At 42.0% G+C, this 18,014-nt stretch overlaps 1 protein-coding gene across 1 annotated transcript in view; it reads left to right on the top strand.

Moving 5' to 3' along the window:
• Positions 1-18,014, top strand: part of SUPT3H (SPT3 homolog, SAGA and STAGA complex component) — a 739,871-nt gene that overhangs the window by 548,402 nt on the left and 173,455 nt on the right. Inside the window, exons 7-8 of the mRNA XM_040348435.1 lie at positions 1,433-1,508; positions 16,013-16,125. Coding sequence (XP_040204369.1) covers positions 1,433-1,508; positions 16,013-16,125 — 189 coding nt within the window. The remainder of the gene's footprint in view (positions 1-1,432; positions 1,509-16,012; positions 16,126-18,014) is intronic.

The following is an 18,014-nucleotide window of genomic DNA, read 5'->3' as shown; positions in this document are numbered from 1 at the left end:
TTGGTAGAAGCCAGCAGGTTGAGCCACCTGGTAGTTTATTTCATTTTGGGTCACCTATTGTGTGATAATGAAAGATTTATTGGTTTCATGTCAAGTTTTAGAATATAAAGAAAGATGTGCCACCCTCTGGCTTTTCCTAAAGACTTGGTGGCAACGCTACACCAAAGTTTTAAAGCTGGCCAATTTGTTTAAAATCCTATTTTCATTCCTCCTTATCTTTAGCACAAGGAATTATCGTAACAATCCATGTTCTTTTGAACGGCTGTCGAATAAAAAAAGTACATGGGATCATACCAAAGTCTAGGACTTGAAAATATGAATTCATAAAGTTTTCAGCCCCTCTATATCATTTCCTCCTCATTTCAATTTTTCTTGGGTAATATCTAAAAAATGAAATGATCGGATTATTGAAAGAGTGAATTGAACCTAGCCTTGCAGAAGACTAGTTATTGGGCTGGATATATCCACATTCATGAGCTTCATTCTAAGGAGGGTAATGTGATTACTAGCTAATTCTCCTAGGAGGCTGAGAGAATCATTTAATAAAACTGCAATGTGCAAAATCTGGTGCAGCTCTGCATAGAAACCAATCAGCTTCCTGATTTTTGTTTTTTTTGTCAAAGCATAATTGAACAAGCTGAAGTTAGAAGCCGATTGGCTACCATGTACGGCTGCCCCAAATTTTGCAGTTTTATGAAGTCAACTCCAGTGTGTATTTATTTTTGAGTACACTTTAGTTCTTTAGTTTGTTTAGTTTTTGTTTGCTGGGGTTTTTCCTACTCTAAATGTATGTCATTGGTATATTTTGTCTGGTTCTCTGTGAAAGTATTGTTTTTTGATTTATGGCTGTTTAAGGCTATGTTTAGGAATTAAAGGAGCTTGACTGTCAACAAGGAGGCCTTGTAGTGTCGTCAGGGATCTAATCCATGTATCCCTGTAAAGCATCCATCCCACTTGCTTTACAAATCTCACAATCTAAGACCTCCTGCTTATGAATGGGACACGGCTGTAGCCACGGTTTGCGGGCGGTATTGACCCTTATTTGTCCGATAGCGGGGGTTAAAACCACACCGGTAGCGGCCGAATATCGCTGTAAATACGACTGTATAGCGGCGCTAAAAATCACTATACCGCCAACACACCTCCCACACCCAGTGTGAAAGGGGCCTTAGAATGGAGCTCATGAAAGTGGATTTATCCAGTCCACTAACTCAATGAATGTGCTTGTCTGAGATGTTATGTTTAACAAAGTCCCCTGCATGGCTAGGTGCTGCTGTCTTGAAGAGCATTATAGGACAGTCACTTTATGGGCTAGGGACCACAGCACCATCTAGTCAGCACGTTTAATGCTTGTTGAATGGTAGGTTGTATATTTGCAATTTCTTAGCATTTAATATTTGTTATAATTATATTTATTTTAATTTTCTTGCAGAGAGCTGAAAAACAAACCCGAGCAATGGATTCAGCGCAGTATGCCGAATTCTGTGAAAGTCGACAATTAAGCTTTTGTAAGTGAAAAGGGATCACATTAAAGAAGACCAAAACTTCCCCCTAAGCTTGACCCTTTTTACACCACCCTTAGGCCTCATACACACTGTTTTCTTCTAAACGCTGTTTCTCCTGAGGCAAGTTTAGCAGTGTTTGGAGTTTGGCCGTTTATTTCATTATTCATTTATTCTGGCCATTGAAATAAATAAACGCTGAAGTTCTAAACGCTCCCAGCATTTAGGTGTGTTTAAAAGCATTTACACGTGTTGAAAAGCGGTCAGCGTTTTTTGTGGTCAAAATTCCCTTTCCTGAATGTGATTCTAAAGCATTCAGAAAAAATCCTCTAAAACTCCTCTGCTACTCAACTGTGCATGGACGCATAGACCACCTCTATGTGCATGGACGCATAGACCACCTCTATGTGCATGGACGCATAGACCGCCTCTATGTGCATGGACACATATAGGTTGATTTACTAAAGGCAAATATACTTTCATGTATACTTTATACCTTAGGGGAGTTCCAGGGCAGAAAAAAAAAACACAACCCCCAAAAATGTGAGTTTAACAGCAGCAATGTGCATGAGGCCTAAGTCCTTTCACTTACTCCATGCCCTAGCTATAACATTTTTAATACACCCTTTTATATGGGGAAAGGGTCAGTTTGCTGCAGTTATTAAGTATGGACACCTGAACATGCCTACTGCAGCCTCATAAACCCTCGTGTCATGGTCAAATCTCAGGCATTTCTTGATAGTTTCCTGTCGTTTCCTGCCCCCCTTGCACTTCCTATGCCTATAGGCCTGAAGGTTACTGCTTCTCCTGGGTCCCCTCCCTTCGGCCATTGGAGGAAACTGATGATTTTAAGGGTTTTTAACCACTTGCCCTCCACAAGATTTGCCCCCTTTTATAACCAGGCTATTGTTTTGCCATGCGGTGCTGCGCTACTTTAACTGACGATTGTGTGGCCATGCAATGCTGGACCCAAACAAAATTTATATATATTTTTTCACACAAATAGAGCTTTCTTTTGGTGATATTTGATCACCTCCTGGTTTTTTTTTTATTAGTCAATTATTTTGAAAAACAAAAATAATATATTTTTTACTCTCTGCTACAAAACATCCCATAAACAAATTAAAAAAATGAAATCTCTTAATAAATTTTGGGCAAAATGTATCCTGCTAAATGCGTTTGGTAAAGAAAAAAAATCCCAAGAAGTGTGTATTATTTGGAATTATTCTGGAATTTTAATTAATACATTTGTTTATACTAGTAATGATCAGCAACTTATTTATGGGACTGTAATAGTGCGGTGGCCAATCTGACACTATGTCGGAAACAAACGGCAATTGACATCACCAGTGCCATTATTACAGTGATCACTGCTAATATGCACTGTCACTGTACTAATGACACTGGGCAGGAAGGGGTTTACACTCACAGAGCTGTGTTCTGTGAGACTCAGAGCCGATCGTCGGGTGCTGGTGGTCAATCGCTGCCAGTGATCTGCATGTGCTGTGATGAATCACAGCACAGCTAGGCGGTTGTTCCCTGTAGCCAGGAATGTAAAATCACGTTTATATACTGTACATGATTCTGCACAGAGCAGCCGCCCTGTAGCAGTAAAGCTACATGGCCAGTTGTTAGGTTGTTAAACCCCAAAGCCAAAATGCAATATATTGCAGCATACCAATTCTTGGTTTTCTCTTTTAGGTTTTTGGCCTGTATTTCACCTGGTGATCCAGCAAGTAACATACTTGCATTCTGGATGAAATAGTAAAGCAGACACCTTTGGGCAGCAGCATTGTCAGTATGGGGAAGGGGGGGGGGGGTTTAGACTGAATATATGGTGCCACTTTGGGATAGAGCAGCTTGTTCTTTTGTATTGGTAAAATAAGGACTAGCCCGGGAGGGATCCGTCAATGTAATTGACCCCCTTTAACGTGCACTGCAACAGAAGCAGATCAAAAATCCCAACTTTAATGCATACTTTGCTTAAAAGTGTAATAGTTTTTGCAGAGAGTGGGGGTTAAGTAGGTCTGTAGGAGCCACGTTTATTCTGACTCCTATATTGTCTGTTTGTAATACTCTACAGGGAAAGCAGCAGATACAATTTTGCTTATCGTAAGGAAATATACCATGGGTTCCTTTTCATTTGTGAAAAGACTGCTCTAAAAAAAGTCCCAAATGGTATCTTTAACTAATAGCAAGATGACCAAACTGAGGTTTTCTTGGAAATACATTGTGGACTGGCACGCAGTAAGATGAAGATTAGTAAGGACAGGCCAGCTAAGATGTGACTAAGCATGCTGTAAGATCACGCATAGTGGAAAAGACAGCGTCACAATGATATGACAAAGACAATGGTGCATTATGCTGAACCTTAGCATTTTCTGCTTACTCATTGCCTGTTTAAGACTCTATTGATAACAACTTTTTATTATTATTATTATTTGTTGTGCCCCTATTCAGTTAGCGGTTAGGAATAAACACATCGCACATGCGTCACAGATTTTTCAAGTGTATTTGTTTTTTTACCTTTTTTTTTACCCTGTAGTTATCCTCTTTGTAAATAGCTGTCATAACCCCAGTATATTTTTAAACAGCGGGAAGTCTGCTTTAACATAAAAGTGGTCTCAGCGGCGGACTCGCAGCAAAATCACTTTTCTGGGTGTCAGGAATGGTACGCCCCCCCCCCCTTTCCAAACGTCTCCGATGCTTACTGTTGCTGTAAGTCGTGGCAGAAACTATCCGATCCCTGGGTGGATGGGCAGGAAGTCAAGTTGAGGGGAAGATGATCCCCACTTGACTCTAGGCCCTTGGAGCACCGGAGTGGCATCAAATGTCACTTTCGCCCTTCGGCCTTAAAGATCAAATTTTTTTTTTTTGGCCTCAGATCTCACATTAAAGCCCTGTCCTGCTTATTTCTATTAGAAGGGAATTTCTTTTAAGGAACAGTGTAAAAATAAAAGTGAAATAAATAAGAATAAAACAATGTAAAGCTCCTTGTCCCTTCGAGCTTGTGTGCAAAATCAAGTGCGTATGTAAACTGTATTCAAACCACCCATGTGAGGTATTGCAGCAAACGTTAGAGCGAGAGCAATAATTCTAGCCCTAGACCACCTCAAAACGGGTAACCTGTAAAAAAATGTAAACATCGCCTATGGAGATTTTTAAGTACCAAAGTTTTTCGCCATTCCACGAGCAGGTACAGTTTTGAAGCATGACATGTTAAAAAGTGTAATTTTACCAAACAAATTGCGTTTGTAAGAACGCTGCACAAATATGGTGTGACGTAAAGTATTGCAACGATCTCAATTTTATTCTCTACGGTCTCCGCTAAAAAGATATATATGTTTGGTTCTAAGTCATTTTCGAGCAAAAAATAATGGGCTAGATTCAGAAAGACAGATGAGATCACACTTAACCCCTTCAGCGCCCCCTAGTGGTTAACTCCCAAACTGCAATTGTCATTTTAACAGTAATGCATTTTTTGCTGTGAAAATTACAATGGTCCCAAAAATAATGTCGCAGACACAAAAAAATTGCTAAACGCCGCCATTAGTAGTAAAAAAAAATTGTTTTTATAAAAATGCAATAACACTATCCCCTATTTTGTAAACGCTATAAATTTTGCGCAAACCAATCGATACACGCTTATTGCGATTTTTTTTTACCAAAAATAGGTAGAAGAATACGTATCGGCCTAAACTGAGGAAACATTTTTTTTTATATATATTTTTGGGTGATATTTATTATAGCAAAAAGTAAAAAATATAGCATTTTTTTTTCAAGATTATCGCTCCATTTTTGTTTATAGCGCAAAAAAATAAAACCGCAGAGGTGATCAAATACCACCAAAAGAAAGCTCTATTTGTGGGAAAAAAAGGACGCCAATTTTGTTTGGAAGCCACATCGCACAACCGCGCAATTGTCAGTTAAAGCGACGCAGTGCCGAATCGCAAAAACTGGCTAGGTCCTTTACCTGCCTAAAGGTCCGGGTCTTAAGTGGTTTAATGGTTCAGATTAATGACAATATTATATATGCTCTAAAAACCTTGTTTTTGTGGATTGGTTCATTGAAAGCAACCCACTCCCTGTGTGGATGATATTTTAGCTCTACTGTTTTTAGGCCTCATGCAAACTGTTTTTGCATTAGCGTTTTGCTGTGTTTGCTTTTTTTTTTTTATAGCAAAACTACACTCAAAAACATTGTATAGCCATTGTTTGCTGCTTTAACCATGTTTATCAGCGGTACTCTAATTTCCTCACATTCTCACGATTGGCTAAATAAGCTTTATATTGTATGCAGTGATTATAGCGCAGGGATATATGTTATGTTTCAGGAGGCACTAGAGAGAAAAACATTTGGTGGGGTCAGCAAAAAAATATGCTTTTTGAAATGATCATTTTTTCCCTCAATTTCGAATATATTTACACACATTTTTTAAATTACAAAACAAATTAGACCCTGTAGTTTTTCCATAGAAAAGTTTGTTGTTTTGCCTGAAATGGCATAGGGGTTAAGTGATGTTATCAGTTCAGAAAGTGCTACGCTGGGTTCTTCTTTAAACAAAGGAACAACTTCCCAAGCATTTTATTTTGTTCTAAATTTGATTCGGCCGTCACAGCACAGCTGAACCTAGCCCAAGCCCATCTGCAAAACATTAGGAGACTGGTACTTCAGATCACAGTCATTCCAGTAAATGAGAGGTTTGTGATAAAGCCTTTTTTAAACCTAAAAATTATAATCAAGCCTCCATATAAATGCATATAAAAGTAGAATGAAAACTGCTGAGCTATGGGATGACAGTGGGTACAGGAATAGCATAGATAAACTTTCCAGGCAATGGTTTCCCGTGTGTCCTTGTTCTGTAGGACATTTTGTGCTATCACTGTAGGACATGTCTTGTTGTTAAAATGCTGTTTTGCCTCCTCTACATGGATCGGAAAAGAGATTACCTGACGTGGTCAGGCAGCATTGCAATTTTGAGTATATGCCAAAGGCTGATGGTATCTGTGGTCTGCCTTCCATGTCCATTCCACCACATAGTGGCCACTATCTCATCTGAAACCAGAATAATTGTAGTGCATGAAGACAATGGCACCTCCCGCTTGACCACTGTCCGCAAGGACAAATCAGTACTGTCGCGTTTTGCGGCCACCATGAACGATTCCCCAGCTGTCCACCAGAGCTGCTTTTCATAACGACAAAGGTGTTATATAGATTACTAATGGAAGCAGCTGTTAAATGGTCAACTTTTTAGAACACTCTGTATTGCCTAAATAAACCACCCTCAGCATCCCAGTGAAGTATCAGGGGATGAAACAAACAAAGAACTGGTGGCTAGAAGAGATTAGTTATTCCCAGTACAAAGATCTTGGTGCAGAAGAGATATTTTTGGTGCCAACAGCTCCAGCATCTCGTAAGGCAGGGGTGGCCAACCACTGTCCCGCGGAGCCCTCTGATGTGGCCGGCAACCTCCTGCTCTGGAATGGCAGGTTGGCAAGCCCAAATCGCAGGTTGCCGACCAGCCATACCACAGCATTAAGCCTCGTACACACGACGAGTTTCTCGGCAAAAACCAGCAAGAAACTTGCTGGGAGATATTTTTTTGCCGAGAAAACTGGTCGTGTGTACATTTTCGTCGAGGAAACTGTCGAGAAACTCGACGAGCCAAAAAGAGAGCATGTTCTCTATTTCCTTGACGGGAATGGAGAAAATTTGCTTGTCGAGTCCCTCGACAGCCTAACAAGGAACTCGACGAGGAAAATTATGTGTTTCGCCCGTCGAGTTCCTCGGTCGTGTGTACGAGGCTTCAGTGTTGTGAATGAAGCTGGTGGTAGAAGAGTAAAGCAGCTGCGGAGCAGAGCCCCATAAGCTGATGTTTTCTGTACCTGTGGCTTTTGCCACAGGTGGAGTCTATGGCAAAGTTTAGCTAACCCGCAGGATAGACACAGGTGCACTACGCTGAAACCGCGGTGTGCGCAAACCGCAGCACATCAGTGTGAAAGCAGTCGTAGTCCGTTTTCACAAGATTGGCCCAACCCAATCGGACCCTAAATTCACCTCTATAGAGCAGCAGATGTAAACAGTCTTTTGTCTGCTTACGCCCGCCTACCTCCAATGCAATTCGCTAAAAAAAACACTGAAGGGAATTTTTCCCCTTCCATCTGGGCCTAGAGAATAGCCGTGACCTGTCATCCGCCCACTCCACTCATTGTGGTAAACGACTGGTTACCAAGTTGCTTAAGTGGCCCCCGCTCTTCAAAAGATTGGGCACCCCTGTCGTAAGATATGTGTTACGGAGTCAGGTAGACAAACACTAGGGCAATGTAATTCCTAAAGCTGGCCATACACTAGTAGATTTCTAAAGGAACATGCGTATGAACATCTGTACAAAAAATTTGAATCAATACATTAGATGACATGACGAACGTCGTTTGATAGTACTTCAAAATTTTGTTTGCTTTTAAGATTTGTTTTTGGAAGAAATAGGAATTCCTGAAAATGAAAACCACATTTAGTGTTGGAAATTTGTTTGTTCGAGAAAAAGTTTCCCCCCAGCTCCTTTGATTTTTGTGGGGTTGAAAGCAAATGACGACTTAACTAACTATTAGAAAGTCCAAAAGAAAACAAAATTCTACTAGTGTGTGACCAGCTTTAAACACATGGTCAAATGACAATCATTAGAAAAGTGAGCAGCCTGTTAGTCTGATGAGGTGCAGACAAACTATTACAGAGGTAGCAGATCAGGATAAGCACAGGCAAGCAGTACAAATGTTTTTCAGAAAATACGCAAATCCAAAGCTTGAACAGTCAGAAAGAAGTCAGATGGGCAGACCTGTATCCAGTGAATGAGCAAACGGATCAGTTACAATCTTGATGTTCTGGTCTTGCTTTAACCACTTGACCACTGAAAGATTTACCCCCCTTCCTGACCAGGCCATTTTTTGCGATGCGGCACTTTAACTGACATATGCGCGGTCATGCAATGCTGTAACCGAATAAAATGTATGTTCTTTTTTCCCAAAAATAGAGCTTTCTTTTGGTGGTAGTTGATCACCTCTGTGGTTTTTATTTTTTGTGCTATAAACATTTAAAAAAATAATTGAGCATTTTGAAAAAAAAAAACATCTATATTTTGTACTTCCTGCTATAAAACATATCCAATAAAAAAAATCACATTTGCTCATAAATTTGGCCCAATATGTATTCTGCTACATATTTTTGGTAAAAAAAAAGTCCCAATAAATTGATTGGTTTGCGCAAAAGTTATATCTACAAACTATGGGATATATTTATTTCATTTTTATTTATTTCATTTTTTTACTAGTAATGGCAGCAATCAGCGACTTATAGCTGGACGGACAAATCGGACACCTAACTGACACTTTTGACACTTTCTTTTGGGAACCAGTGACACTAATACAGTGATCAGTGCTAAAAAATAGTCACTGTCACTGTACTAATGACATGGGTGATCAAAGCGTTAACTGTGTGCCTAGCCAGTGTTTTTGTACCGTGTGGGAGGTGCTTTTACTAGAATACATGGATCTTTGTCGCTGCTTTGCAGAAACACAAGATCCATGCCTTCCCTACTGACAGAATGGTGATCTGCCTTGTTTCCATAGGCAGACTGCCATTCTGCCTCTGTACCGAATGATCGGTGAGTGGCAGGGAACATCGAGTCTGTGGTACCCACGGATCAGCTCCCACTGTGTATAATCACAGCAGGAACGGGCCACCCGCAGCTTGCACCCCCTACTGGAAAGTGTCGGATCCCGTACTAGGCAAGTGATCCCGGGCAGCAGTGCCACCTTGCTGCCGTATATGTAAGTGGTTAGAGGCCAAAATGGAGTCAGGTATTCACAGCCGAAAATATGAGATGCAGTTCTAAAGGTAACGGTTTATGGCTGATCATTATAGTAATGCTAGTTTTACACTTGTAGTTGGTGGGTGGTAAAAAAACTTTCAGTTGAGCCACATCTTTATTGCCCTCTAACTGTTCTTTTTTAGCTGCAAATGTAGCAGATGGCGGTACAGATGCCACAGTAGAGATTCAAAACATTTCCCCTCTATGGAGTATGGTGGGCGGTATCACCCATTGAATATGACCTATATATCTGCATGAGGATGTAGCGTGGTGGTGTGGGTTTTTAGGGGTAAGAACAGACAGCGTGGAGGTGACAGAACACCTCCTCATTTCCTGTCAAGCGATCCACCGCGGAAGAATTTAAAGTGGTTCTAAAGCCTCAAGGTTCTATGCTTTAAGGAAAAAAGAACATTCTCTGCTGCAGGATCCCCCCCAGCCCCCCCTTATTCTTACCTGAGCCTGATCCGATCCAGTCACGTGTACAAGAGCAGTGGCTCTCGCTACTGTCTCCCTCCTCATTGGGCAGATTGATAGCAGTGGGAGCCTGCTGTTGTCAATCAAATGCTGTAACAAGGGAGTGGGGGTTTTTCCGGTCTGTGTCAATAGACGCAGACAAGGCGGCTCGGGAGCCCCCATGGAATTCGCCTTTCCATGGGGGCACTCGCCAAAGAGAAGGGGCCTGGAGCACCGTCGGGGGATCCCAGAAAAGTAGGATTGGAGCTGCTCCGTGCAAAACTTTTGCACACAGCAGGTAAGTATAACATGTTTGTTATTTTGATTTAAAAAAATTAAGATTTAATGTTGCTTTAAAATCTACATTTGTATGCACACTGTTGGCCCAATCTGGATGCATGCTAGATAAACCACTGGCCTATTTTTTAATTGAGAGAGGAAACTGGAGCAATCAGTTTGGGGATCAGGGGAGCATACAAACTCTATACAGATGTCATTCACTGTTTTGCCTATATACGTTGTAAGATTCTAAGTATTTTGCACATCATTACCAGATTATTTTCTGTGGATACCAATGCTGGTCATTACTGTGATCTTGCTGAAATCTTTCAGTATGTGTGCTAAGTACAAAATTACATATTTACTATGAATACACAATAGGTTCCAGCATTGTAATAAAAGGTAATGCATCTCTGTAGGCATGCTAATTCCTTACTAAAATGCTAACTCCCTGGTAAGTTGCATAAGAACATCACTAGGGGCTCCATTTTCAATGCTGCCTATAAGTTGGCTTTAAGCTCTGTGCAGATTTCGAAGTGTCGTTTGTGAGTCCCTTGCAGTGGCTTCAGGGAAAATATATTTTGGCAGTTATAGAAAATCATGCCAGTATTCAGTTGAGAATGGAAAAGTAATTTTAATAAGATTAAATTATAAAATAGTGTGTATAGCATTTATGTGGCTTACATCAGTTCTAACAAAACTGTGCCCATTGTATATAGGTATACCGCTGAAAAAAAATGGTGCTTCTGCTCGTATCAGCTTTTCCCTGTTTAGCTTTGCCTGCTGCTTTAATGGGGCCAGTACTAAGTGACCCAGACTGAGCACTGATGTTAGTACCCAATTAAGGTGAATGGAGTGCTTCACACCTGTAGTGGCGAAGGCTGTAAATGGCTTTTATTGTTGTGTTCACTCACTGCAGAGTCTACAGGGACTGCCAACTTATAACCTCATAACCAGCGCAATCTCCTGATTTGTTATTCATTAGTACAATAAAATGTCTGGGAAGCTATAATGGTTTGGGGTCTATTTTATGGTCCTTTATTTAAAGTTTTATATGTTTTTAAAACAATGGTCTATAACTTTTTTTAAATCAGATATTTATGTCTGTTGTATACATTTAATATAGAGTGCATCAATGACACAGAATTCACAGAACATTATGGAGTCTCCGAAGAGAGAGAGCAATAGAGGCTGTTTTTCTCTTTCTCTAATTCATACAGTATGTTAAAATGCCGTCTGTAAACAGTGGGAAAAAAGTGGGATACATAGTTGCTTTTTGTTGTAAACCTTGAGGATGAATTGCTCCACAGTACCTACAGGGATCAGTGAGGGCTTGTTATAAAGCTCATTTACTGCTTGTTAAAGCAAAATGTAACTGTATTTAAGAGCCAAAAATGTTAAATGCTTTATTTGTATTATTCAAAGCACACTCACCCATCCATCCTCGGGTTGCCACCTCACCAAAACCGAACACATGTTACACATGTTCGAAAGCTGATTAAGGTGGTAATTAGGCCGGGTTCACACTGGTGTGACAAACGCTCCGTCATTGGGAGCTCATGTTGCATGACGTGTGAAAATGAATGTTTCCCTGTGGGAGCCGTCTTTACTGGTCCGACACATGTCAGTCAGACTTTGAAAATGCTCCCTGCACTACTTTGGTCCAACTTTGATCCTACTTCAGCCCATTGAATATCACTGAAGTCAGATCAAAGTAGGATCGCCGTCTTGCATGATCCGACATTGGCATGCGACTTGTGCTGTGATGATCTTGAGGGGGAACTCCACGCCAATTTATAAATAAAAACAGAATGGGTTCCCCCACCAAGAGCATACCAGGCCCTTCAGTCTGGTATGTATTTTAAGGGGAACTCCGTACGCCAAAAAAACGGCGTAGGATTCCTCAAAATCCACACCAGACCATTATCCGAGCATGCAGCCCGGCCGGTCAGGAAAGGGGGTGGGGACGGCCCCCTATCTTGAACCATACCAGGCCGCATGCCCGCAACATGGGGGGTGGGGCAGGGGGGCCCTGCGCCCCCCACCCCAAAGCACCTTGTCCCCATGTTGATGAGAATAAGGTCTGCGTGCGGGGGGATTATAGTAATCCGGGAGCCCCCTTTAATAAGGGGGCCCCCAGGTTCCAGCCCCCCACCCTATGTGAATGAGTATGGGGTACAGTGTACCCCTACCCATTTACCTGGGGAAAAAAGTGTCAATAAAAAAACACTACACAGGTTTTTGAAGTAATTTGTTAGGCAGCTCCGGGGGGTCTCATCCGACTTCTCCGCACTCTCTGGTTCTTCTCCCGCTGTCCGGTCTCTTTTGCCGGGCTCCTCCGCTATCTTCTGCTCTTTTGCCCGCTCTTTTGCTAGCAGTTGCCTGGTCTTCTCCGTTGTCTTCTTCCCTCTTCTCTTCTTCCGATGTTGACACAACGCTCTCTCCCGCTAGCCATAATTTGGCGTGGAGTTCCCCCTCAAGATTCATACCAGACACAGTGCCTGGCATTGTCAGGGATCGAAGTCGGATCCCTGTTCATTGAAGTCAGACACATGTCGGACTTCAAGTCGCAGGGCAAAGTCGGATCAAAAATAGGACGACTGTCATGTCGTACCAGTGTGAACCCAGCCTCAAACTGACTTGGTGCTTTATATAAATTAAATTAGCCTCAGAACCTGTGTAATTCATACGTGTTCGGGTTTAAAGGGATGAGGTGGCAACCCTAATCCATCTATGTATCCATGCTTTATTTTGTTGAGAAATCTTTTTGAACTCAACTTCCCCCATCTAGCTTTTCTGGCCATGGCCATCTTGAATAGGGGCAGATGATTTTTGTAGTACTCCTGGAATTCATCTGCCCTTATAGCTCAGCCATGTAGGCATGAGAGTGTGCTTAGCTGAGAAAGCTCCTCCTCCAAGACGAAACACTCCTGGGATGCATGGCACCATTTTGGCCTAGGCCAGAAACCATACAGCAACTGAAGGTTAGCCGCATAAGAATTAAAATAGTTAATGTTGATTGAGAGAGTTTATCTGAATGCCAGTTGCCTATCCACAGTTCTCTGATCATTGTGAATTGAATCCTGAGCACTCTTAACAACACAACTTTTAAACTTTTAAGCAAAACAGCTATGATCAGCCTGGTAAACATGCAAGGCACCTCCAGTTCCTTGTGTTGTCTGGAAATGTACCGTATATACTCGAGTATAAGCCGAGTTTTTCAGCACATTTTTTTTGTGCTGAAAATGCCTTATACTCGAGTCACCTTTTTGCGCCTGATCTCCTGGACTTTGGGGACCCGGTACCTTTACAAGTGTGAAAAGTTTATTGTCCGGGGGACCTACAGCCGAGGAGCAACGATTTTTCAAACCCAGGCACCCCTTCCATAGACTCCAATGTTAAATGGTAATTTCTCTGGTGACTTCAGGGGCCCGGTACCAGCCGTTCGTAGGTCCCCTAAGTCAATATGTTTTCCCATTTTTTTTTTGTGGTAAAATTAGGTGCCTCGGCTTATATTCGGGTCGGCTTATACTCAAATATATACAGTAAATATTCCTAAGCCATATAAATATTTAGCTGATTAAGAGATGGCATGTTGGTTTTCCTCATGAACATTATATACTACCAATGAAATTGCATTCTTAGTGATGTCAATGGTTCTTGTGAGCACCACTTGTTGCATATTATTAGCAATAGCATTGTTTTTTCAAAACAAGATAGACTGCTACTTTAGCGATTTGTACATTTTTTGGGATCACAATAAATCTCATGCTTGGTAATGTCACTGTTTCTTGGACACGTGATTGGCTTTATTCTCAATGATATCACTGCATTTTTGGAACATGTTCGATCACATTCTTAGTGATCTAATTGGTTCCTGAAAACACCACATGTTATATTATCAGTGAAAGCACTGGTTTTTAGTAACACGATAGGATGCATTCCTATAGCTTCGTGATGCCACTGTTTTTAAGGACCATAACGAGTCACATTGGTATTGATGTCACTCAGTAATATGATATTCCTATGGTTTTTTCATTAATCTTCATAGGGCACATTCTTAGTGATGTCATTATTTCTTGAGAACATATTGGGCTGTAATCTTACTGATGTCACTATTAGAAGCATTATAGGCTGAGATCTTAGTGAGGTTAGAATTGACAGGCTGCTCTTTCTGACACTTCACTAATTCCGTTTATGAGTTGTACATATGCTTAGAATACGGTAATTTAAACCCTGATATTTTAAAGTTGGGACTGGACATCCTTCAGTTGACCTTCATTGTTACATGTACATTTACTCAGCATAAATTAGTACACCCCAACAGATTCCGTTCAGATTCAACATTTTCTATGGGACACTATACTAGACAATACTCCCACAAATGCGGGACATTGATTGCAACCAAGATTTGTTAATCTGCACACATAAGAAAGTATTTTTTCTAACAAATTGATTCAAGACCATGTTGCAAAAATGAAAGTCTTAGGAGCAAAAGACAACACAATCCTAATTAACAAGAATTCAACTACAGGTGAGTTTAATTATTCATTAAACAGGTACCCAGCAGACAGTTAATTATAAAAGGGCGCTGCTTAACAAATGAAAACCCCTTCTAATTTCATGATGTCAGTATTGGCGGCACATGGAAGAGGAATTTCACAAGGCCTGAGAAAGAAATTTATTTCTTTGCACAAGAAAGGTGAAGGCTACAAGAAGATTAGCAAAGCTTTACTTATCAGTCAGAAGACTGTAGCAAAAGTGATACAAAAATGTAACAAAGATGGAACTGTAACCATCCCATAGAGATGTCCAGGCTGTTCATGGAAGTTAACATCTCGACAGAAGCGTCTTTTGAGGAGAAGGGTTAAATAAAATCACCATGCAAGTTCACTGCAGTTACCTAAAGAAGTAGAAAACCAAACTGGGGTGATTGTTTCCTGTGACACAATATGGCGTACACTGCCGAGGAATGGCATGGGTGTCGTCCATGAATGAAGCCTCTTCTAAAGCCCATGCACAAAAAAGCTGGCCTCAATTTTCCAGGGCTAATGCTGAAAAAGAAGACTACTGGGACTCTGTACTCTGGAGTGATGAGACCAAGATAAATGTTTTTGGAATTGATGGCTTCAAAACTGTATGGCATCGCAAAGGTGAGGAGTACAAAGAAAAATGCAAGGTGCCTACAGTGAAACATGGTGCTGGCAGTGTCCCTCTGTGGGGCTGCATGAGTGCTGCTGTTGTCGGGGAGCTGCATTTCAATGATGGTATTATGAATTCACAGATGTACTGCTCTATATTGAAAGAGAAAATGCTACCATCACTCTGTGCCCTTGGTCATCGTGCACTTTTCCAACATGACAATGATCCAACACAAATCTAAGGCCACTGTTGCATTTCTGAAGAGAAACAGGGTGAAAGTGATTCAGTGGTCAAGTATGTCTCCTGATCTGAACCCAGTCAAACACCAATGGGGAAATCTGAAGAGACAAGTTGATCACTCTCCATCCAGCATCTAGGCTCTAAAAGAGGTTGTTCTTCAAGAATGGAAACAGATGTTGAAATATGTCGCCAACTTCATTCCATGCCTAGAAGACTTGGTGCTGTCCTTCATGGAGGTCATACAAAATACTAGATGTAGTATTTTTTTGTTGAGAGGTGTATTCATTTTTGCATCAACTAATTTGAGTAAAAGTGAAGATTTTGTAATCCAAGTTATAATATTATCCTTAGTTTCATGTAATAAGCTAAACAAATGTTCTATAAAACTCAGTTTTGTCAAAAGTTTGGAAATTGTTCTTGTGTTCATTGAGCTTTTGATTAAAATCTTACTACTTTTCAAAAGTGGTGTAGTCATTTATGCAAAGCAATGTACATTAATGGAATTTGTATTGCTTTTAATGTTGTCAACAGCTAAAAAAGCATCAAAGTTTCGGGACTGGCTGGACTGCAGCAGCATGGAGATCAAACCCAATGCTGGCGCCATGGAAATCCTTACCTACCTGGCCTATGAAACTGTAGCTCAGGTAAGTGGTACCAACACTGCATTTGCGAGGCACCCTGGTGTAAATGCCTACAGCCACTGCTGTATATAAATAAAGCTAGGACAGTGACCACTAGAAAAAACGTTTTTTCTTTATCGTACATCACGGGACACAGAGCAGCATAGCCATTACATATGGTTATATAGTGTACCTTCAGGTGATGGACACTGGCACTCTCCGACAGGAAGTTCCCTCCCTATATAACCCCCACCCATAGTGGGAGTACCTCAGTTTTTTCGCCAGTGTCTTAGGTGTTGGTGCACGTTGAAGGTTGTGCCTGCAGTTTGTCCTTGGGACCAGGGCCAGCCGACCGGATCCGTCCAAGGTGCTTCATAGCCAAAGTGGACGGTACCCGGGCCCCAATTCGTGGATGGGGTTTTGCCTATAATGCCTCTCCTTGGAGGGCTGGACTCTGGGTTCCAGGACTGGGTTTTTTAACCTATGGATACCTGCTGCCAGTAGTGCTGTATAGGTCCAGGTGTGTGGTGTTCCTGACTTGGACCCCGGTCCCTGAAGGTCTATGACCATACCCACGGTGAAGGGGGAAGATTGGGCCTCTTGCATGAGCAATACCCTGCGGCGTGGAAAGGTAAGCGGGGGGCCTACGGAACTTGGTTTGTCAGTGGGCTCCCCACAGGGGACTCTGGGGAAAAGCCTTTTTTTATGCCTCTGTGCATGGGCTAAAGAGAAACCACAAAGTCTGCATGACTGGATGGCTCAAACACCCAGGTATACTGTTCCTCTGGCTGGGCTAATAGACTGCTGCTGCTGCTACAAGGTGTTTTTGCTCCATGAAATGTAAAGGGGAGCATGTCAGGTTTAAATTACTTACTTCCTGATGTCTGTGTGTCTCCAGCAGCTCCCGGGCTCCTCTCCCCACATGGATTCTGCTTCCTGCTTCCTGTAGAGCGGCGTCGGGAGCGCGCGCGCGCGCGTGCGCGCGCACTGTTATAGGCGCCGACGCTGCGTGGAGGGGCGGGGGACGCCCAGGGAGTTCCCTCCCCTCTGTACATCAGAGGGAAAACTCTATTTAGCCTGTCAGTTTGCTGAAGGCTGTGAAGGGACACGGAGCAGCGATGCTGAGCTGAGCAGGATAGGTTTGCCTATGTTATGCTGACACAGTGACACCTAGTGGCCGTTTTTTTGTACACACCTTGCTAAAGAGCTGTTTAAGCTCATATTTTCTCTGAAAAGCCGGTGTACTAAGTAGCAGTCAGAGTACTTAGCATTTGGTACTCTCTTAGCCCAGCATTAAGGGAAGCAATATTAGGATATGATTAAGCCCTTGGGGCTCAATATTGCTATCTCTTGTTAGGTTTTGGGAAGTTTAGTTTTCTGTCTAACATTACCCTAGCCTAATTTTTTTCCTCATTTATTTAAATGTGTGTTTTTCTCCAGCTATTACAGTTAGTTGTATATTAGCGGAGTATCTCAGATTTGTTTATTATGGCTCCTAAGGGTGCAGGGAACGCTAAAAATGCTAAAGGTGTTAAAAAGCCGAAGGGTTCCCCATCGGGCTCGGAGGATATTTCCCAGAATCCACCTGCCCCTACCTCCCCGGAGGATCCGGAGGTTGCTGCCCTGGGTGAGCCATCGGGGTTGCTAGGTGCTATGGCGGGCCCTATTCAACCAACTCCTTCCTATGTAACGGAAGAGATGTTAGCCTCCACCTTGGGTGGATTTGAAAAAAGGATGGCCGCTCTTATTACGGCCTCTTTATCCGGGAAGAAGCGGGCTAGGTCCCCGTCTCCCAGGTTTGAATCTCCTGAGGAAGATGTCCTTTCCACTGAGGAATTGGAAGATACAGGAGACCAGGCTGAGGATCACCTGGACCATTTAGGCTCTGAAGATTCTACTATAGAAGAACCTTT

This window comes from Rana temporaria, chromosome 4 (assembly GCF_905171775.1).
Source record: "Rana temporaria chromosome 4, aRanTem1.1, whole genome shotgun sequence".
In the NCBI taxonomy this organism is placed as follows: Eukaryota; Metazoa; Chordata; class Amphibia; order Anura; family Ranidae; genus Rana; species Rana temporaria.
Note: the sequence above shows the minus strand (reverse complement) of the source record. Positions and strands in the feature narration are given on the sequence as shown.